Below are 23,237 nucleotides of genomic sequence, written 5' to 3' on the forward strand. Positions count from 1 at the left end.
GCCCACCGATGACGTGCACTCCGGGCCCGCCCGCTCTCGGCCTGGTCCACCAGCGCCTTCTCCCGTCGTTGCCCGGGGATCAGCTGGAGGCGGGGGCCGGGGGGGCCGCGGGGGCCGGGGGGGCCGAGGGCCGGGGCTTCAGGTCGGACACCCACCCCGCCGACTGACGTCGTCCGGTCTCCTCCCCGCCGGCGGATGTGACGTGAGGGGTGGGCGCGGCGCCCGCTGGGAGTTGTAGGCGTGTGGCGCAGGTCGGAAGCGCGGCTCCGATTGGGCGGCGGGCGGCGGCGCGGGCCAATTGCGGGCCGCGAGAGTCGGGGGTGCGGGCGGCGGGCAGCGGGCGAGGCCGAGGCCGAGGCCGGACCCAGACCCGGAGCGGCGGTTGGAAGCGGCGGCCCCGGGCCCAGGATCGGCCCCGGGCTCAGCGTCGGCGGGAGGCCCCGGGCCCGGGATCGGCCCCAGGCGCAGCATCGGCGGCGGGCGGGCGGGCGGCCTCGCACTCAGGCCCCGGGCCCAGACCCACTCCTCCCGCAAACATTTCTGGAGCTGGCGGCGACCCCGCGGGTGAGGGGCAGCGGGGGGAGGGTGAGGGGCAGCGGGGGGACGGGGGAGGAGGGGGGTGGGGGGGGACGGGGGAGGAGGGGGGTGGGGGGGGACGGGTGATGGGGGGGGAGGAGGGGGACGGGGACTGGGGAGGGGGGACGGGGGAGGAGGGGGATGGGGACGGGGGAGGGGTGACGGAGAGGAGGGGGATGGGGACGGGGAGGAGGGGGATGGGGACGGGAGAGGAGGGGGATGGGGACGGGGAGGAGGGGGATGGGGACGGGGGAGGAGGGGGACGGGGAGGGGAGGGGTGACGGGGAGGAGGGGGATGGGGACGGGGGAGGAGGGGGATGGGGACGGGGAGGGGTGACGGGGAGGAGGGGGACGGGGAGGGGAGGGGTGACGGGGAGGAGGGGGACGGGGACGGGGAGGAGGGGGACGGGTAGGGGTGACGGGGAGGGGCGAGACGGGGAGGGGTGACGGGGGAGGAGGGGGAGGGGGACGGTAGGGGAGGGAGGAGGGGGAGGGGGACGGGAGAGGAGGGGGAGGGGGACGGTAGGGGAGGGAGGAGGGGGAGGGGGACGGGAGAGGAGGGGGAGAGGGACGGGAGAGGAGGGGGATGGGGACGGGGAGGAGGGGGATGGGGACGGGGGAGGAGGGGGATGGGGACGGGGAGGAGGGGGATGGGGACGGGGGAGGAGGGGGATGGGGACGGGGGAGGAGGGGGATGGGGACGGGGGAGGAGGGGGATGGGGACGGGGAGGGGTGACGGGGAGGAGGGGGATGGGGACGGGGGAGGAGGGGGATGGGGACGGGGAGGGGTGACGGGGAGGAGGGGGACGGGGAGGGGAGGGGTGACGGGGAGGAGGGGGACGGGGACGGGGAGGAGGGGGACGGGTAGGGGTGACGGGGAGGGGCGAGACGGGGAGGGGTGACGGGGGAGGAGGGGGATGGGGACGGGGAGGAGGGGGATGGGGACGGGGGAGGAGGGGGACGGGGAGGGGTGACGGGGAGGGGTGACGTTGAGGAGGGGGACGGGTAGGGGTGACGGGGAGGGGCGGGACGGGGAGGGGTGACGGGGGAGGAGGGGGATGGGGACGGGGGAGGGGTGATGGGGGAGGAGGGGGATGGGGACGGGGGAGGATGGGGATGGGGACGGGGAGGGGTGACGGGGACGGGGAGGGGTGACGGGGAGGAGGGGGATGGGGACGGGGGAGGAGGGGGATGGGGACGGGGGAGGGGTGACGGGGAGGAGGGGGATGGGGATGGTGACGGGGAGGAGGGGGATGGGGACGGGGAGGAGGGGGATGGGGACGGGGGGACAGGACGTGGTTGGGAGATGGGGGGAGAGATGGAAAAGTGGGGGACGGGGAGGGGGGGAAGGGGGTGAAGGAGGCACGGATGGAGGGGGGAGGGCAGGGAGGGACGGGAGTGACGGGATGGAGGGATGGGGAGGGGCGACGGGGGAGGTGGAGTGGGGGAAAGGGGATGGGGAGGGTGGTGAGAGGGGATAGTGACGGAGGGAGGTGATGGAGGGACGGGAAGATGCTGGTGGAGTGGGGGGGCGGAGCGGGGAGGGGATGGGGTGAGTTGGGAGGGGGAGGTGGGGGGGATGGAGGGGGAGGTGGGGGGAGGGGGAGGTGGGGGGGATGGAGGGGGAGGGGGAGGTGGGGGGAGGGGGAGGTGGGGGGGATGGAGGGGGAGGGGGAGGTGGGGGGAGGGGGAGGTGGGGGGGATGGAGGGGGAGGGGGAGGTGGGGGGGGATGGAGGGGGAGGTGGGGATGGAGGGGGAGGTGGGGGGAGGGGGAGGTGGGGATGGAGGGGGAGGTGGGGGGAGGGGGAGGTGGGGGGGATGGAGGGGGAGGTGGGGGGAGGGGGAGGTGGGGGGGATGGAGGGGGAGGTGGGGGGAGGGGGAGGTGGGGGGGATGGAGGGGGAGGTGGGGGGAGGGGGAGGTGGGGGGGATGGAGGGGGAGGTGGGGGGAGGGGGAGGTGGGGGGGGATGGAGGGGGAGGTGGGGGGGGGATGGAGGGGGAGGTGGGGGGAGGGGGAGGTTGGGGGGGATGGAGGGGGATGGAGGGGGAGGTGGGGGGGGAGGGAGAGATGTGGAGGGGGAACTGTGCAACAAACAGGCCCCTTCCTGCACCTGCCTGCGTTACACCGGTCTCCCCCTCAGCTCCACTGGTTCAGGTACCTGTCCAGACGATGCTTAAATGTTCTTGCAGTTCCCGTGTCCAGCACTTCCTTTGATGGCTCACACCAGACGCCAGCTCCCCTTGTGTGCATAAGTGTACCCTTCGGATCCCCTTACTGCTTGCACCTTAAGTCTCTGCCCTTGAGGTTTAGAACATGGACCAGTACAGCACAGCAGCAGACCCTCAGAGCCACAATAGTTGCACTGACCATGATGGCAAACTAAACTAATCCCACCTCAATGCACGAGATTTGTGCCTCTCCATTCCTTGTTCATGTGCCTGTTGAACCAGTTTCTTTTTTAAAGAAAAGCTTGTCTTGCAAATCTCCTTAAACTTGTTGCCCTCTGGTATTTGACAATTCCATCGTGGCAAGAAGACTTTGACTGCCTACCCCATATAGGTCTCTCAAATTTTTTAAACTTCTCCCCTCAGCCTCCGACACTCCGGAGAAAACAACCCAAGTTTGCCCAACCTCTTGCCCTCTAATCCAGGCAACATGCCGCTGAACGTCTCCTGCACCCTCTCCAAAGCCTCCACAGCCTTCCTGTGACGGGGCGACCAGAACTGTGCACAATACTCCAAATGTGGCCAAACCAAATTTTTGTACAAAGTTGAAATGTGACTCCCTGCCTTTTCATACTCAGTGCCCTGACCGATGAAGACTGTATACTGTACACCTTTACCACCCTATCCACACCCCAAGATCCCTCTGTACATCAATGCTTCGAAGGACCCTACCATTTACTGTATTTGACCTCCGAAAGTGCAACACCTGCCACTTGTCTGGATTAAACTGCATCTGCCGCTCCTCCACCCATATCTGGAACTGATCTGTATCCCACTGACAACCTTCTCATCTGAAATTACACCAGTGTTTGTGTTGTCTGCAAACTTACTAACCAGCCCATGTTTTAGCCCAACTCATTCAACAGAGGTCCCAGCACCGATCCCTGCAGAACACCACTGGTCACGGACCTCCAGTCGGAATAACGCCCTTCCACCACTGCCCTCTGTCTTCTACGGCCAAGCCAATTTTGAATCCAGTCTACCAAGTCATTGTGTCTTAATCTTCTGGATCAGTCTACCATGAGGGACCTTGTTATGTGCCTTGCTGAAGTCCATGTGGACGACATCCATTGCCCTACCCCTTATCAATCTTCAATGCCACTCAATCAGGTGTGTAAGACGTGACCTGCCCTTCCAGGCAGACAGACCTAATAAGTCTGTGCTTTTCTAAATGCGAGTAGAACCTATGCCTATGATTCCTTTCCCCATAGCTTCCGAACCACTGCCGTGAGGCTCACCAGCATTTCATTGGATGATCTCAGAGCAAAGGAATGACACCGGCTGCCACCCCCCCCCCCCCCCCCCCCCCCCCCCCCCCCCCCCCCAAAGACCTGGCGGACAGGCTGAACGTGAAGGGCAGGGGCTGGGGTGGCGAAGGGGAGATGTTCCGGGGGTGGGCGGGAGGGGGTGAGCGTGTGCAGGCGAGGAGCTTGGAGCTGATTGGCCGTCCACCTTCTGTTGTGGCAGGGGCACCGTGGACGAAGAGACGGCGACCAGCCCGATCGTGTCTGCGGCGTTCACCGGAGACCGGAGCTGTGACAACCCCACCCCAACATGGAGGCGGAGAATGCAATGATCATCGAGCACCAGTACATGTGCTCGGAGTGCGGGCAGCTGTATAACACCCTGGAGGAGGTCCTGCTCCACCAGCAGACCCACGTGTGGCTGCATGTGTACGTGTGCCCCGAGCTCGGCGAGTCCGAGGTCAAGGAGCTGGGCCTGGCGCAAGAAGCGGGTGAGCCCGAGAGCCGGTTCCAGTGCCTGGAGTGCGGGCAGCTGCTGAACGCCCCCGAGGAGCTGCTACAGCACCAAGGCATGCATGCCAAGGAGGGGGCAGTCTGTGCGAAGCTGGAGGACGGCAGCGCGGACGACCACGTCGCCCTGGCGGAGACCACCCACCATTATGAATGCTCGGAGTGTATGCAGGTCAGTCTGAGGGGCTTCTGCCCCGTGGGAGATGGGGATGGTAGTTACCGAAAGTGGAGAGGGTTATTCTAGGCATACAGGGGATCGAGACCAATTGGGGAAGTAGCGAATGGAATGTAAGATAAGATTTCTTCATTAGTCACATGTACATCAAAACACACGGCGAAAATGCATCTTTTTTGCTTAGAGTGTTCTGGGGGCAGCCCGCAAGTGTCGCCACGCTTCCGGCGCCAACATAGCACGCCCACAACTGAACCCGTACGTCTTTGGAATGTGGGAGGAAACTGGAGCACCCGGAGGGAGAACATACAAACTCCTTACAGACAGGCCGGAATTGAACCTGGGTCGCTGGTGCTGTAATAGTGTTACGCTAACCGCTACACTACCTTGCCTGGTAGTTGCACTTTGGGGAAATGACAGGGGGAGTGTTGTAGAACGGGGAGGCCTCGGAGCACAGGTACATCGTACCCTGAAAGCGGCGTCACAGGTAGACGGGGTGGTGGAGAAGGCTTCCTGGCACATTGGCCTCCTTCAGTACAGGAGTTGGGACATCACGTTACAGCTGTACAAGTTCATGGTGAGATTGGGCTTGGGGTATTGCGTGCAGTTCTGGTCACCTGGGTACAGGAAGGACATCACTGAGCTGGAAAGAGTGCAGACAAAAATTCATGAGGATGTCAACGGGACTGGAGGGCTTCAGCTCTGAGGAGAGCCTGGATGGGCTGGGACGGTTTTCCCTCGAGTGGTGACCTTACAGAAAAATATGACGGGCATAGGTGAGGTGGATGGTCTCTGTTTTTTTCCCAAGGGTCGGGGAGTCCAGAATGAGTAAACTTTTCACTGCACCTGTGCAAACGTGCACTTGTGCATGTGGTAATGAACTGGGCTTTACCTTCAGAAGGCACAGGTTCAAGGTGAGCAGGCAAAGATATAAAGAGGACCTGAGGGCAGGTTGTTCTGGCAGAGGGTGGTGGGTATATGGGGAGAACTGCCAGAGGAAGTGGTTGAGGCAGGTACAATTACAGTGTCTAAAAGCCAGTTTGGGACAGGAAAGGTTTGGAGGGACACGGGCCAATGGGATGAGCTCAGGTAGGCACTGGGTGGGCACAGATAAGTTGGGCCGAAGGGCCTGTTTCCCTGCTTTGTAACTCTGACTCCATAAAATTAACCCTGACTAACCAGGGAGGCTTATCAGAACACAGAACAGTCCAGCACAGGACAGGCCATTCGGCCCGCGATGCTGTGCTGATCTTGATGACAATGTTGTCTTCCTGTGTATCATCCATATTCCTCCATTCCCTTCACGTTCATGTGTCTGTCTAAAAGCCTCACAACACCACACTGCCTGCTTCCACCACTACCCCCGGTAACACACTCGAGGCACCTACCACTCTCTGCGTAAAATGAAACCTTGACCCTCATGTCACCTTTAAACCCCACCCCCACCCCCCCACCTTAAAAGCACGTCTGGTGTTTGACATTTCTACCCCGGGGACAGATTCTGTCTACCCTATCTAGGGCTCTCATCATTTTAAAAACCTCCATCAGATCTCCAGCCTCCATCACTCCAGGGAGAACTACCCAGGTTTATCCAACCTGTAGCTCATACCCTCTAATCCAGGCAGCATCCCGGTGAACCTCTCCTGCACCCTCTCCACAGTCTCCGCATCCTTCCTGTAATGAGGTGACCAGAACTGCACGCAGTTCTCCAAGTGCGGTCTGACTAAAGTTTTATACAGCTGCAGCGTGACTTCCTTACTCTTGTACTCACCATCCCTACCAATGAAGGCAAGCATTCCATACACCTACGTCACCACCTTATCCACATGTGTAGCCACTTTCAGTGAACTATGGACCTGGGCCCCAAGATCCCTCTGTATCTCAATGCTGTTAAGGGGCCTACCATTAACTGTCCACTGTCAAAAGGAAGTGGATGGGAGGCTTCAATTAAATGGGGATAGTGGTGACCCTGAGACGGCTCAGCTTGGACCAGAGGAGGTTGGGAGAACATAGCAGAGAGACAGGCACTTCCGCGCACAGTTTCCCTGCCAACCACCGAAGATCCACCTGTACTAATCCCATTTACCAGCACCTTCCATGCCCTGGTAATCTGAATGCCCATTTGGACACTAAAATGTTGATGGTCTCTGCTTCCACCACTTGGGCAGTGGGTTCTAGGTTCACCGGAATTAAATTCCATCCGCTGTGTCTGCCCACCTGGAGCCCAACATCCTCCTCCTCACCGCCAGTGCTGACTTCCACGTCATCTGCAAACTCGCCGTACCTCCTACATTCTGTCCAAGTCGTTAATAAGTGTCCCACACTACTGGTCACTGGCTTCCAACCACAGGAACAACCCTCCACCATCACCAGATAAGATGAGATTTATTTATTAGTCACATGTACATCGAAACTCTCAGTGAAATGCATCTTTTGCGTCGAGTGTTGGGGGGCAGCCCGCAAGTGTCGCCACGCTTCTGGCGCCAACATAGCACGCCCACAACTTCCTAATCCGTAAGTCTTTGGAATGTGGGAGGAAACTGGAGCACCCGGAGGAAACCCACGCAGACACATGGGGAGAACGTACAAACTCCTTACAGGCAGCGATCGGAATTAACCCAAGTTGCTGGTGCTGTAATAGCGTTACGCTAACTGCTACACCACTGTGCCTCTACACTATGGGTCTTTTGTTACTCCGGATCCCGTGGGCCTGAGCCTTCTGGACCAGTCTCCTGTGTGGCATCCAGTCAGGGGACCTTGCTGAAGTTCATGTGGACCACCTCAATCCCACTGCTCTCGTGTCTTTTCCCTTAGAAGTTCAGTCAGTTTGGTCAGACAGGGTGTTCCCACGAGCAAAGTCTTGCTGATTATGCCTTTCTAAGTAGGATTTAACCCTGCCCCACAGAATTTGTTCCTATTTTTACTTGCTTTGTGCAAGCACGTTTGAAACTGACTGAGTTTGATGGAGCAAGGGGTAACTGGTCAGCCTGGCAGGAGCTTTGTTAACCGGAGGGGATACTCGGGGAGGGGAATGCAAGGCCAGAACATCTGGGATGTCTGCTTGAGGTTGGTGGAGGTATTGGCCAAAGTCCACACTGATTTGTTGCAGTTCTGATTGGTTTGATCCATTTCTCCACGTTGCCCTTTTGAAGAGAGATTATGACTAACCACGTTCTCCCATGTCTGCGTGGGTTTCCTCCGGGTGCTCCGGTTTCCTCCCACATTCCAAAGACGTATGGGGTAGGTTAATTTGGGTTTAAAATGGGCGGCGCGGACTCGTTGGGCTGGAAGGGCCTGTTACCGCGCTGTAAATAAAATATAAAAAAAAGATGTTGGAGCAGAATTAAGGCCATCCGGCCCATCGAGTCTGCTCCGCCACTCGATAATGGCTGATTTATTTTTCCCTCTCAGCCCCATTCTCCCCGTAACCTTTGACACCCTCACTAACCAAAAAACTGTCAACCTCTGCTGTAAATACCCCCAACAACTTGGCCTCCACAGCCACCTGTGGCAATGAATTCCTCAGATTCACCGCCCTCTGGCTGAAGAAATTCCTCCTCATTTCTGTTCTAAAGGGACGTCCTCCTATTCTGAGGCTGTGCCCTCTGTTCCTAGACTCTCCCACTGATGGAAATATCCTGTCCACGTCCACGCTATCCAGGCCTTTCAATGTTCAGTAGGTTTCAACGATATCCCCCTCATCCTTCTAAACTCCACTGAGTACAGGCCCAGAGCCATCAAACACTTCTCACACATTAACCCTTTCACCCCCAGGATCTTTCTTGTAAACCTCCTCTGGACCCTCTCCAACACCAGCACATCCCTCTTAGATATGGGGCCTTCCTTACTACTGACTCAATCTGCAAGTTAACCTTCAGGGAATCCTGCACTGGGATTCCCAAGTCCCTCTGCACCTCTGCTTTCTGAATTCTCTCCCTGTTTAGAAAATATTCTACATCTTTATTCCTTCTACCACAGTGCGTGACCGTACACTTCCCTACGCTGTGTTCCATCTGCCACTTCTTTGCCCATTCTCCCAACCTGTCCAAGTCCTTCTGCAGACTCCCTGCTTCCTCAACACTACCTGCCCCTCCACCTATCTTTGTATCATCTGCAGACTTGGCCACAAAGTCCTCAATTCCGTCATCCAGATCGTTAACATATAACGTGAAAAGTAACGGACCCAACACCGACCCCTGAGGAACACCACTAGTCACCGGCAGCCAACCAGAGAAGGCCCCCTTTATTCCCACTCTTTGCCTTGTGCCAGTCAGCCAATCTTCTAACCATGCTGGTACCTTTCCTGTAATACCGTGGGCTCCTTTATCTTGTTTAGTAGCCTCAAGTGTGGCACCTTGTCAAAGGCCTTCTGAAAACCCAAGTAACCACCATCCACTGACTCTCCTTTGTCTATCCTGCCTGTTACTTCCTCAAAGAATTCCAATAGATTTATTAGGCAAGATCTCTCCTTAAGGAAACCATGCTGACTTCGTCCTATTGTATCATGTTCTTCCAAGTACTCTGAAACCTCTTCCTTAATAATAGATCCTCAAATCTTACCAACCACTGAAGTCAGGCTAACTGGCCTATAGTTTTCTGTGTTTTGCCTCTCCCTTAAAGAGTGGAATGACATTTGTGATTTTCCAGTCCTCCGGAACCATTCCTGAATCTAGTGATTCTGGAAAGATAACTATTGATGCCTCCACAATCTCTTCAGCTACCTCTTTCAGACCCTGGGTAGTCCATCTGGTCCAGGTGACTTATCCACATTCAGCTTCCCAAGCACCTTTTCCTTAGTAATAGCGACTCCTCTAGCATCCCGTGAATTTTTGCAATACTGTATGCTCTCGTTTTTGTGTTTATGCTGTCTTTGACTTCTCAGCCTCATCCTCCCTTTAGAATGCTCCTTCTTTGGGATGAACTGATCCTGCATCTTCCAAATTACTCCCAGAAACTCCTGCCATTGCTACTCTACCGCCATCCCTGCTAGGGTCCCCTTCCAAATCCCCTCTGGCCAGCTCCTCTCTCCTGCCTCTGTAGTGACCTTTACTCAACTGTAGTACCGTTACATCCGATTTTAGCTTCTCCCTCTCAAACTGCAGGGTGAATTCTATCATATTATGATCATTGCCTCCTAAAGGTTCCTTTACCTTAAACTCCCAAATCAAATCTGGTTCATTGCACAACACCAAATCCAGAATTACCTTTTCCCTTGTGGGCCCGACAACAAGCTGTTCTAAAAAGCCCATCTCCAAGCCATTTGACAAATTCCTTCTCTTGGGATCCAGTACCAACTTGATTTTCCCAATCTACCTGCATATTGAAATCCCCCATGACCACTGTAACATTGCCCTTTTTACATGCCTTTTCTGTCTCCTGTTGTAATTTGTACCCCACATCCTGGCTACCATTCAGAGGCCTTTATACAACTCCCATCAGGGTCTTTTTACCCTTGCAGTTTCTTAACTCTACCCACAAGGATTCTACATCTGTGGTTCTTGAAATAAACATGAGTGAAGTAAAGACTTAACACCACTGCATAACAGCTGGGTGCAGGTGTGTGGCAGATTCCTGCAGGGATACAGAACTGGGTACAGGTGTGTCGCTGTGTAACACACGAATACAGAACTGCGTAGAACATAGAACATTACAGCACGTTACAGGCCCTTCAGCCCACAGTATTGTGCCAACATGTTATCCTGCTCTACGATCTATCTAACCCTTCCCTCCCACACAGCCCTGCATTTCTCTATCATTCTTGTGGCTACCTGAGAGTCTCTTAAATGTCCCTAATTTATCTGCCCCCACAACCTCTGCAGGCAGTGCACCCACCACTCTCTGTGTAAAAAAAAAAACTTAACTTACCCCTGACATCCCCCTTATACCTTCCTCCAATCACCTTAAAGTGACGGCCCCTCGTGTTTGCCCTTGTCGCCCTGGGAAAAAGTCTCTGACTGTCCACTCAATCTATGCCTTTTATCATCTTGTACACCTCTATCAAGTCACCTCTCATCCTCCTCCTCTCCAAAAGAGGGAAAGCCCTGGCTCGCTCAACCTGTCCTCATAAGAAATGCTCTCCAATCCGGGCAGCATCCTGGTAAATCTCCTCTGCACCCTCTCTAAAGCTTCCACATCCTTCCTATAATGAGGTAACCAGTCTCATTACTTAACACTTTTCCCAGTTGAACTCCATCTGCCACTTCTCAGCCCATGTCTGCATTCTATCAATAATCCTGTTGTAATCTACAGCAACCTTTTACACTGTGTATGGGTGTGTCACAGTGTAACACAGGAATACAGAACTGGGTATGGGTGTGTCACAGTGTAACACAGGAATACAGAACTGGGTACGGGTGTGTCACAGTGTAACACAGGAATACAGAACTGGGTACGGGTGAGTCACGGTGTAACACAGGAACACAGAACTGGGTACGGGTGTGTCACAGTGTAACACAGGAACACAGAACTGGGTACGGGTGTGTCACGGTGTAACACAGGAATACAGAACTGGGTATGGGTGTGTCACAGTGTAACACAGGAATACAGAACTGGGTACGGGTGTGTTGCGGTGTAACACAGGAATACAGAACTGGGTACAGGTGTGTCACAGTGTAACACAGGAACACAGAACTGGGTACGGGTGTGTCACGGTGTAACACAGGAACACAGAACTGGGTACAGGTGTGTCACAGTGTAACACAGGAACACAGAACTGGGTACGGGTGTGTCACGGTGTAACACAGGAACACAGAACTGGGTACAGGTGTGTCACAGTGTAACACAGGAATACAGAACTGGGTATGGGTGTGTTGCAGTGTAACACAGGAATACAGAACTGGGTACGGGTGTGTCGGGGTGTAACACAGGAATACAGAACTGGGTACGGGTGTGTCACCGTGTAACACAGGAATACAGAACTGGGTTTGGGTGTAACACAGGAACACAGAACTGGGTACGGGTGAGTCACGGTGTAACACAGGAATACAGAACTGGGTATGGGTGTGTTGCAGTGTAACACAGGAATACAGAACTGGGTACGGGTGTGTCGGGGTGTAACACAGGAATACAGAACTGGGTACGGGTGTGTCACCGTGTAACACAGGAATACAGAACTGGGTTTGGGTGTAACACAGGAACACAGAACTGGGTACGGGTGAGTCACGGTGTAACACAGGAATACAGAACTGGGTATGGGTGTGTTGCGGTGTAACACAGGAATACAGAACTGGGTACGGGTGTGTCGAGGTGTAACACAGGAACACAGAACTGGGTACAGGTGTGTCACAGTGTAACACAGGAATACAGAACTGGGTATGGGTGTGTTGCGGTGTAACACAGGAATACAGAACTGGGTATGGGTGTGTTGCGGTGTAACACAGGAATACAGAACTGGGTATGGGTGTGTTGCAGTGTAACACAGGAATACAGAACTGGGTATGGGTGTGTCACAGTGTAACACAGGAATACAGAACTGGGTACGGGTGTGTTGCGGTGTAACACAGGAATACAGAACTGGGTACGGGTGTGTCGAGGTGTAACACAGGAATACAGAACTGGGTATGGGTGTGTTGCGGTGTAACACAGGAATACAGAACTGGGTACGGGTGTGTCGAGGTGTAACACAGGAATACAGAACTGGGTATGGGTGTGTTGCAGTGTAACACAGGAATACAGAACTGGGTACGGGTGTGTCGGGGTGTAACACAGGAATACAGAACTGGGTACGGGTGTGTCACCGTGTAACACAGGAATACAGAACTGGGTTTGGGTGTAACACAGGAACACAGAACTGGGTACGGGTGAGTCACGGTGTAACACAGGAATACAGAACTGGGTATGGGTGTGTTGCGGTGTAACACAGGAATACAGAACTGGGTACGGGTGTGTCGAGGTGTAACACAGGAACACAGAACTGGGTACAGGTGTGTCACAGTGTAACACAGGAATACAGAACTGGGTATGGGTGTGTTGCGGTGTAACACAGGAATACAGAACTGGGTATGGGTGTGTTGCGGTGTAACACAGGAATACAGAACTGGGTATGGGTGTGTTGCAGTGTAACACAGGAATACAGAACTGGGTATGGGTGTGTCACAGTGTAACACAGGAATACAGAACTGGGTATGGGTGTGTTGCGGTGTAACACAGGAATACAGAACTGGGTACAGGTGTGTCACAGTGTAACACAGGAACACAGAACTGGGTACGGGTGTGTCACGGTGTAACACAGGAACACAGAACTGGGTACAGGTGTGTCACAGTGTAACACAGGAACACAGAACTGGGTACGGGTGTGTCACGGTGTAACACAGGAACACAGAACTGGGTACAGGTGTGTCACAGTGTAACACAGGAATACAGAACTGGGTATGGGTGTGTTGCAGTGTAACACAGGAATACAGAACTGGGTACGGGTGTGTCGGGGTGTAACACAGGAATACAGAACTGGGTACGGGTGTGTCACCGTGTAACACAGGAATACAGAACTGGGTTTGGGTGTAACACAGGAACACAGAACTGGGTACGGGTGAGTCACGGTGTAACACAGGAATACAGAACTGGGTATGGGTGTGTCGGGGTGTAACACAGGAATACAGAACTGGGTACGGGTGTGTCACCGTGTAACACAGGAATACAGAACTGGGTTTGGGTGTAACACAGGAACACAGAACTGGGTACGGGTGAGTCACGGTGTAACACAGGAATACAGAACTGGGTATGGGTGTGTTGCGGTGTAACACAGGAATACAGAACTGGGTACGGGTGTGTCGAGGTGTAACACAGGAACACAGAACTGGGTACAGGTGTGTCACAGTGTAACACAGGAATACAGAACTGGGTATGGGTGTGTTGCGGTGTAACACAGGAATACAGAACTGGGTATGGGTGTGTTGCGGTGTAACACAGGAATACAGAACTGGGTATGGGTGTGTTGCAGTGTAACACAGGAATACAGAACTGGGTATGGGTGTGTCACAGTGTAACACAGGAATACAGAACTGGGTATGGGTGTGTTGCGGTGTAACAGGAATACAGAACTGGGTACGGGTGTGTCGAGGTGTAACACAGGAATACAGAACTGGGTATGGGTGTGTTGCAGTGTAACACAGGAATACAGAACTGGGTACGGGTGTGTCGGGGTGTAACACAGGAATACAGAACTGGGTACGGGTGTGTCACCGTGTAACACAGGAATACAGAACTGGGTTTGGGTGTAACACAGGAACACAGAACTGGGTACGGGTGAGTCACGGTGTAACACAGGAATACAGAACTGGGTATGGGTGTGTTGCGGTGTAACACAGGAATACAGAACTGGGTACGGGTGTGTCGAGGTGTAACACAGGAACACAGAACTGGGTACAGGTGTGTCACAGTGTAACACAGGAATACAGAACTGGGTATGGGTGTGTTGCGGTGTAACACAGGAATACAGAACTGGGTATGGGTGTGTTGCGGTGTAACACAGGAATACAGAACTGGGTACGGGTGTGTTGCGGTGTAACACAGGAATACAGAACTGGGTACGGGTGTGTCGCCGTGTAACACAGGAATACAGAACTGGGTTTGGGTGTAACACAGGAACACAGAACTGGGTATGGGTGTGTCACAGTGTAACACAGGAATACAGAACTGGGTACGGGTGTGTCGAGGTGTAACACAGGAATACAGAACTGGGTACGGGTGTGTCGAGGTGTAACACAGGAATACAGAACTGGGTACGGGTGTGTCGAGGTGTAACACAGGAATACAGAACTGGGTACGGGTGTGTCGGGGTGTAACACAGGAATACAGAACTGGGTTTGGGTGTAACACAGGAACACAGAACTGGGTACGGGTGAGTCACGGTGTAACACAGGAATACAGAACTGGGTATGGGTGTGTCACCGTGTAACACAGGAATACAGAACTGGGTTTGGGTGTAACACAGGAACACAGAACTGGGTACGGGTGTGTCACGGTGTAACACAGGAATACAGAACTGGGTACGGGTGTGTCACGTTGTAACACAGGAATACAGAACTGGGTTTGGGTGTAACACAGGAACACAGAACTGGGTATGGGTGTGTTGCAGTGTAACACAGGAATACAGAACTGGGTACGGGTGTGTCACGGTGTAACACAGGAACACAGAACTGGGTACGGGTGTGTCACGGTGTAACACAGGAACACAGAACTGGGTACGGGTGTGTTGCAGTGTAACACAGGAATACAGAACTGGGTACGGGTGTGTCACGGTGTAACACAGGAACACAGAACTGGGTACAGGTGTGTCACAGTGTAACACAGGAATACAGAACTGGGTACGGGTGTGTTGCAGTGTAACACAGGAATACAGAACTGGGTACGGGTGTGTCGGGGTGTAACACAGGAATGCAGAACTGGGTATGGGTGTGTCGCCGTGTAACACAGGAATACAGAACTGGGTTTGGGTGTAACACAGGAACACAGAACTGGGTACGGGTGTGTCACGGTGTAACACAGGAACACAGAACTGGGTACAGGTGTGTCACAGTGTAACACAGGAATACAGAACTGGGTATGGGTGTGTTGCAGTGTAACACAGGAATACAGAACTGGGTACGGGTGTGTCGGGGTGTAACACAGGAATACAGAACTGGGTACGGGTGTGTCGCCGTGTAACACAGGAATACAGAACTGGGTTTGGGTGTAACACAGGAACACAGAACTGGGTACGGGTGAGTCACGGTGTAACACAGGAATACAGAACTGGGTACGGGTGTGTCGAGGTGTAACACAGGAATACAGAAGTGGGTACGGGTGTGTCGGGGTGTAACACAGGAATACAGAACTGGGTACGGGTGTGTCGCCGTGTAACACAGGAATACAGAACTGGGTTTGGGTGTAACACAGGAACACAGAACTGGGTACGGGTGAGTCACGGTGTAACACAGGAACACAGAACTGGGTACGGGTGAGTCACGGTGTAACACAGGAACACAGAACTGGGTATGGGTGTGTTGCGGTGTAACACAGGAATACAGAACTGGGTATGGGTGTGTTGCAGTGTAACACAGGAATACAGAACTGGGTATGGGTGTGTCACAGTGTAACACAGGAATACAGAACTGGGTATGGGTGTGTTGCGGTGTAACACAGGAATACAGAACTGGGTACAGGTGTGTCACAGTGTAACACAGGAACACAGAACTGGGTACGGGTGTGTCACGGTGTAACACAGGAACACAGAACTGGGTACGGGTGTGTCACGGTGTAACACAGGAACACAGAACTGGGTATGGGTGTGTTGCAGTGTAACACAGGAATACAGAACTGGGTACGGGTGTGTCGGGGTGTAACACAGGAATACAGAACTGGGTACGGGTGTGTCACCGTGTAACACAGGAATACAGAACTGGGTTTGGGTGTAACACAGGAACACAGAACTGGGTACGGGTGAGTCACGGTGTAACACAGGAATACAGAACTGGGTATGGGTGTGTTGCAGTGTAACACAGGAATACAGAACTGGGTACGGGTGTGTCGGGGTGTAACACAGGAATACAGAACTGGGTACGGGTGTGTCACCGTGTAACACAGGAATACAGAACTGGGTTTGGGTGTAACACAGGAACACAGAACTGGGTACGGGTGAGTCACGGTGTAACACAGGAATACAGAACTGGGTATGGGTGTGTTGCGGTGTAACACAGGAATACAGAACTGGGTACGGGTGTGTCGAGGTGTAACACAGGAACACAGAACTGGGTACAGGTGTGTCACAGTGTAACACAGGAATACAGAACTGGGTATGGGTGTGTTGCGGTGTAACACAGGAATACAGAACTGGGTATGGGTGTGTTGCGGTGTAACACAGGAATACAGAACTGGGTATGGGTGTGTTGCAGTGTAACACAGGAATACAGAACTGGGTATGGGTGTGTCACAGTGTAACACAGGAATACAGAACTGGGTACGGGTGTGTTGCGGTGTAACACAGGAATACAGAACTGGGTACGGGTGTGTCGAGGTGTAACACAGGAATACAGAACTGGGTATGGGTGTGTTGCGGTGTAACACAGGAATACAGAACTGGGTACGGGTGTGTCGAGGTGTAACACAGGAATACAGAACTGGGTATGGGTGTGTTGCAGTGTAACACAGGAATACAGAACTGGGTACGGGTGTGTCGGGGTGTAACACAGGAATACAGAACTGGGTACGGGTGTGTCACCGTGTAACACAGGAATACAGAACTGGGTTTGGGTGTAACACAGGAACACAGAACTGGGTACGGGTGAGTCACGGTGTAACACAGGAATACAGAACTGGGTATGGGTGTGTTGCGGTGTAACACAGGAATACAGAACTGGGTACGGGTGTGTCGAGGTGTAACACAGGAACACAGAACTGGGTACAGGTGTGTCACAGTGTAACACAGGAATACAGAACTGGGTATGGGTGTGTTGCGGTGTAACACAGGAATACAGAACTGGGTATGGGTGTGTTGCGGTGTAACACAGGAATACAGAACTGGGTACGGGTGTGTTGCGGTGTAACACAGGAATACAGAACTGGGTACGGGTGTGTCGCCGTGTAACACAGGAATACAGAACTGGGTTTGGGTGTAACACAGGAACACAGAACTGGGTATGGGTGTGTCACAGTGTAACACAGGAATACAGAACTGGGTACGGGTGTGTCGAGGTGTAACACAGGAATACAGAACTGGGTACGGGTGTGTCGAGGTGTAACACAGGAATACAGAACTGGGTAGGGGTGTGTCGAGGTGTAACACAGGAATACAGAACTGGGTACGGGTGTGTCGGGGTGTAACACAGGAATACAGAACTGGGTTTGGGTGTAACACAGGAACACAGAACTGGGTACGGGTGAGTCACGGTGTAACACAGGAATACAGAACTGGGTATGGGTGTGTCACCGTGTAACACAGGAATACAGAACTGGGTTTGGGTGTAACACAGGAACACAGAACTGGGTACGGGTGTGTCACGGTGTAACACAGGAATACAGAACTGGGTACGGGTGTGTCACGGTGTAACACAGGAATACAGAACTGGGTTTGGGTGTAACACAGGAACACAGAACTGGGTATGGGTGTGTTGCAGTGTAACACAGGAATACAGAACTGGGTACGGGTGTGTCACGGTGTAACACAGGAACACAGAACTGGGTACGGGTGTGTCACGGTGTAACACAGGAACACAGAACTGGGTACAGGTGTGTCACAGTGTAACACAGGAATACAGAACTGGGTACGGGTGTGTTGCAGTGTAACACAGGAATACAGAACTGGGTACGGGTGTGTCGGGGTGTAACACGAATGCAGAACTGGGTATGGGTGTGTCGCCGTGTAACACAGGAATACAGAACTGGGTTTGGGTGTAACACAGGAACACAGAACTGGGTACTGGTGTGTCACGGTGTAACACAGGAACACAGAACTGGGTACAGGTGTGTCACAGTGTAACACAGGAATACAGAACTGGGTATGGGTGTGTTGCAGTGTAACACAGGAATACAGAACTGGGTACGGGTGTGTCGGGGTGTAACACAGGAATACAGAACTGGGTACGGGTGTGTCGCCGTGTAACACAGGAATACAGAACTGGGTTTGGGTGTAACACAGGAACACAGAACTGGGTACGGGTGAGGCACGGTGTAACACAGGAATACAGAACTGGGTACGGGTGTGTCGAGGTGTAACACAGGAATACAGAAGTGGGTACGGGTGTGTCGGGGTGTAACACAGGAATACAGAACTGGGTACGGGTGTGTCGCCGTGTAACACAGGAATACAGAACTGGGTTTGGGTGTAACACAGGAACACAGAACTGGGTACGGGTGAGTCACGGTGTAACACAGGAACACAGAACTGGGTACGGGTGTGTCGAGGTGTAACACAGGAATACAGAAGTGGGTACGGGTGTGTCCAGGTGTAACGCAGGAATACAGAAGTGGGTACGGGTAAGTCTGTGTCACGGTTTAATGGTCAGGGAGTGCTGGTGACGTTACTGACTACATTCCAAGAGACCTCTATAACATGTTGGTGCATTGTGTTCTGGAGTTGGGGGCATTTTTGTTGGTGTTTATTTCCGATTGTGACTTGGGATATGGGAGTGTAAAGACTTCTGGTTGTTTCGTTCCTCTTACTCTTCAACAATCTACTTCCCTCTGCCATAAAAATATTCAAAGCTCCGCTTCCATTGCCCTTTGAGGATTGGTGTTCCAAAGACTCGCCACCCTCTGAGTGAAAATAACTCGAAGAATTAACTGGGTGACCATTTTTAACCAGTGACCCCTGGTTCTGTGTCCTCCCACAAGAGGTAACGTCGATCCTGTCGTGTTTTCTTTGAGTCATTGTTTGCTGTTCTCGTCGCTACACTTGGCTCTACTGCCCGAGTTCTGTATCACCTGGAACATTTGGAATTGTGTCTTGCACACCGAGATCCAGGTCAATACGGTGGTCCCGGTGCCTCAGGAGACTCCACTGTACACTTTCTGTGCTCTGGGAAACGCTGTCCTGGTACTGGGCCTGTGCTGTGTCCGTGCTGCTGTGACCCCTCGTGTCTTGTTGAGCTGATGATGTGGCCTCGAACTTGAGTGTCTTTAGGAAGTCTGTCAACTGTCTCTTCCTCACCAGCCCTCTCTACCGCCAGTCATTAATTCTGCTAACCCAATCCCTGATGACTCTCTGAAGCTTTCTCTGCTACGGAACCAGCTCTGTGTTTCTCTGCTCTCTCTTCCAGCATATGCAACACCGGGGTCCTTGGTCGCGCCCCTGGATCTGTAAGGGTCCGCATGGTTACAGTCAAGGACCGTTTCTGGGCAGTCTTGCCTGCATTCCATCCCGAGGGCCCGTTTGCTGACGTGGCTGGGGTGTCGGGGTGTCTGCCGAGGCTGTTGGCAGGTGGGGAGGTGTGATTTGGAAAGGCTGGTGGGGTGCAGTGAGTTCCTGCACGCCGGGAAGGTTCGGAGGAGGTGCGCGGGGCAGGTTTCCTCGCACAGAGTGGTGGCGGAGGCAGATACTGACGGGTTAAGGTGCAGGGGACGGAGGGACGGGTCGAGGGCTTCGGTTTAATTTGGCGTTGTGTTGGGTGCAGACACCGTGGGTTGAAGGGCCTGTACTGTTGGATGTTCTGACCCTCCCTCTCCCTCTCTCTCACGCTCTTCCCCTTTAGATCTTCCTCACCTCGGAGGAGGCGCTGGCTCACCAGCAGGAACACGGCGGGGAGCCCGGGGCGCCCGGGGGAGAGGGGGCTCCCCCCCCGCAGCAGTGCTCGGAGTGCGGGCAGGTCCTCGGCACCGTGGAGGAGCTACTGCAGCACCAGGGGCTACATGCCAAGCCCCCATCCCAGGACGTGCCGCAGGCCGAGGGCCGGCCAACCTCTCCCCCTCCCCCTCCCCCTGCCCCTGCCCCTCCCGCCGCGGGCAAGGGGCAGCACCTGGAGTGCGCCGAGTGCCGCAAGACCTTCACCACAGCGCGGCGGCTGCAGCAGCATCAGCGGAGCCACCGGAGCCAGGCCCACGACTGCCCCGACTGCCGCCGCTCCTTCAAGAAGCCCTCGTCGCTGGAGCTGCATCGGCGCAGCCACAAGGGCGAGGTGCTGTACCTGTGCACCGACTGCGGCCGGGGCTTCAGCACCGAGGCTGCGCTGGTGCAGCACCGCCGGCTGCACACCGACGACCCTCTGCACCGGTGCGCCGAGTGCGGCAAGGCCTTCAACAACATGACCAAGTTCCTCTACCACCGACGCACCCACTCCGCTGGGAAGGGCGCCCCGGCCAGGAGGGAGCGGGAGCGGGACCGGAAGGACGGTCCGGCGGGGGAGCCGGAGGTGCCGGACCCGCCGCCGCCGCTGCCGCCCCCTGCCGCAGAGGAGGGCGGCCCCCACCGCTGCGGCCTGTGTGACAAGGAGTTCGGCAGGCCGGGCCAGCTGCTGCGGCATCGCCGGCTGCACAACTGCGAGAGACGGCACAAGTGCCAGGTGTGCGGCAAGGCCTTCCGCAAGCCGGTGCACGTCAAGAACCACATGCGGACCCACACTGGCGAGCGGCCCTTCCAGTGCGCCGAGTGCGGCAAGACCTTTACCACGCTGGCCAACCTGATGCGGCACCACCAGACCCACACCGGCGAGCGGCCCCACAAGTGCGAGTTCTGCCCGCGGGCTTTCGCGCAGTCCTCCAACCTGCAGCAGCACCGGCGCATCCACACCGGCGACCTGCCCTTCAAGTGCCCCGACTGCCCCAAGGCCTTCGGCCGCGCCTCCAAGCTGCTGGCGCACCGCTACTGCCATACTGGCCAGCCCCCCTACCAGTGCGCCGACTGCGGCAAGGGCTTCGCCCACCGCCGCCGGCTGGACCTGCACCGGCTGCTGCATGCCGGTGAGGTGCCTCACCGCTGCCCCGACTGCGGCCGCCAGTTTGCCGACGGCTCCCGGCTGGAGGAGCATCGCTGCTCGGGGCGCTGCGCCCGGCCCTTCGAGTGCACCAGCTGCGGCAAGCGCTACGGCTCGCCGGCCGGCCTGCAGCTGCACCAGCGCAGCCACACCGGTGAGCGCCCCTTCCGCTGCGGGCAGTGCGGCAAGGCCTTCGCCGGCAGCGCCAATCTGGCGCTGCATCAGCGGCGGCACAGCGGCGAGCGGCCCCACCACTGCCACGACTGCGGCAAGCGCTTCGGCTCCTCCTCCAGCCTGCTGCTGCACCGGCGCACCCACACCGGCGAGCGGCCCTTCAAGTGCACCGACTGCGGCAAGGCCTTCAAGCAGTCCAACCACCTGCGGGAGCACCGGCGGACCCACACCGGCGAGCGGCCCTACAAGTGTGAGACCTGCGGCAAGGGCTTCGTGCAGTCCATGCACCTGCTGGACCACCGGCGGGTGCACACCGGCGAGCGGCCCCACCGCTGCCGCAAGTGCGGCAAGAGCTTCAAGACGCCCTCCAACCTGCGCAGCCACCACCGCACCCATGCGGAGCAGACCATCGTCTGTGCCGAGTTCGGTGACGCCTTCGCCATCCCCAACACCATCGTGGGCACCATCGAGATCTATTAGGGCTCCGTGGGGAGGGAGGGGTCCGCGCGTGCCTCTGTGTGTGCGCGCGAGCGCGTCTGTGTGTGTGTGTGTGTGTGCACGAGCGCGCGTCTGACCGGACCGGGTTGGGTCAGAAAGCGTGGCGCCCCCAGTCTCGGGGTGGGAGGGTGGGGGTGGACATAAATATGTAAATTTGCAAAGGTTTATAAGGCAGTTAATGTAAATTTGGGTTTTCCCTTTGACTGCTTTGGATGGTGGCCTGCGATGCTTCTGGGCAGCGGGCGACCGGGTTTGTCCTGTTACTTGTGAAATAGAATAATTGTTACATCAACTGCCTGGGCTTTTCAATTCTGCACCTCGGGCAGGGAAACAGAATGCAGCCTTGGGGGTGATGCAACTTGGGGGGGGGTCCAGCTCAGCGCAGGAACAGAGGGGGGGTTCCATCTGCCAATCTCTGCAGGACGTGGGGGCTTGGGAGAGAGTGCAGAAGAGTTTCACCAGGACGCTGCCTGGATTAGAGAGCACGAGCCCCAAGGAGAGGTCGGATAAACTCAGGTTATTCTCTCTGGAGCGGCGGAGGCTGAGGGGAGACCTGATAGAGGTTTATGAGATCACGAGAGACAAAGTCAGGGTAGATGATCTTTTCCCCCAGGGTGGAAAGATCAAATGTGAGAGGGCATAGCTTCAGTGTGAGAGGGTGTCGGTTTATTGTCACTTGTGCCGAGGTACAGTGAAAAACTTGCATACCGTTCGTACAGATTGATTCATCACACAGTGTATTGCGGTAGTACAGGGTAAAACAATAACAATACAGAGTAAAGTGTCACAGCTACAGGGAAGTGCAGTGCAGGTAGACAAGGTGCAAGGTCCAACAATGGTCAGAGTCCATCTCATCGCATTGGAACTGTTCAATAGTCTTATGACCGTGGGATAGAAGCTGTCCTGGAAAGTTTAAAGGTGATTTAAGGGCAGGCTTTTGTTTTACACGAAGTGGTGGGCTCCTGGAACGGGCTGCCAGGGGCAGTGGTGGAGGCAGGTACAACAGCCACATTGAGGCATTTAGACAGAGACACAGGCAGGCGGGGAATGGAGGGATACACACCTTGTGTCAGTAGATGGGGTTAGATTGTCATCGTGGTTGGCACAGATGACATGAGCTGAAGGGCCTGTTCGTTTGCTGCACTGTTCTACGTTACGGGTAAGGCCAATGAACTTGGGGCCGGGATTAGCACATGGAGCTGCGACGTGGCCGCGACAGAGAGAAGGGCAGGTCTGGCAGCTCAGGGTTCAGGTGGTTCGGATGCAACGGAGAGGGACATAAAAGAGCTGGGGTGGGGTGGGGTGGTTGCTAATTCCACCAGAATTAGGCAGGAGCTGGGGAGAGTAGATCGGGAGCAGCTGTTGTTGGGGCAAGTCCACGTCTGACAAATTGTTGGAAGGCCGGCTGGTGGGATTTCAGGATTGACGTGTGCCTGTGAGGGAGACAGACCAGG

General features: G+C 55.4%; 1 protein-coding gene across 1 annotated transcript; it reads left to right on the forward strand.

The window, feature by feature from the left end:
* The first annotated feature begins 315 nt into the window (after nucleotides 1–315).
* Nucleotides 316–21,895, forward strand: LOC127587195 (zinc finger protein 574-like). Its single transcript, XM_052045393.1, has 3 exons — nucleotides 316–564; nucleotides 4,271–4,729; nucleotides 19,894–21,895. The coding sequence occupies exons 2-3, from the start codon at nucleotides 4,358–4,360 to the stop codon at nucleotides 21,763–21,765; spliced, it is 2,244 nt and encodes a 747-aa protein (XP_051901353.1). The 5' UTR covers nucleotides 316–564; nucleotides 4,271–4,357; the 3' UTR covers nucleotides 21,766–21,895.
* Nucleotides 21,896–23,237: the final 1,342 nt, after the last annotated feature.

This window comes from Pristis pectinata, chromosome 39, assembly GCF_009764475.1.
Source record: "Pristis pectinata isolate sPriPec2 chromosome 39, sPriPec2.1.pri, whole genome shotgun sequence".
Lineage (NCBI taxonomy): Eukaryota > Metazoa > Chordata > Chondrichthyes > Rhinopristiformes > Pristidae > Pristis > Pristis pectinata.

What these genes read in the sequence shown, in the direction of transcription:
- LOC127587195 (XM_052045393.1), top strand. Translation starts at nt 4,358, where the DNA reads ATGGAGGCGGAGAATGCAATGATCATCGAGCACCAGTACATGTGCTCG. An exon ending in AATGCTCGGAGTGTATGCAG is followed by an intron (nt 4,730 to 19,893) that starts GTCAGTCTGAGG and finishes CTTCCCCTTTAG; the next exon opens with ATCTTCCTCACCTCGGAGGA.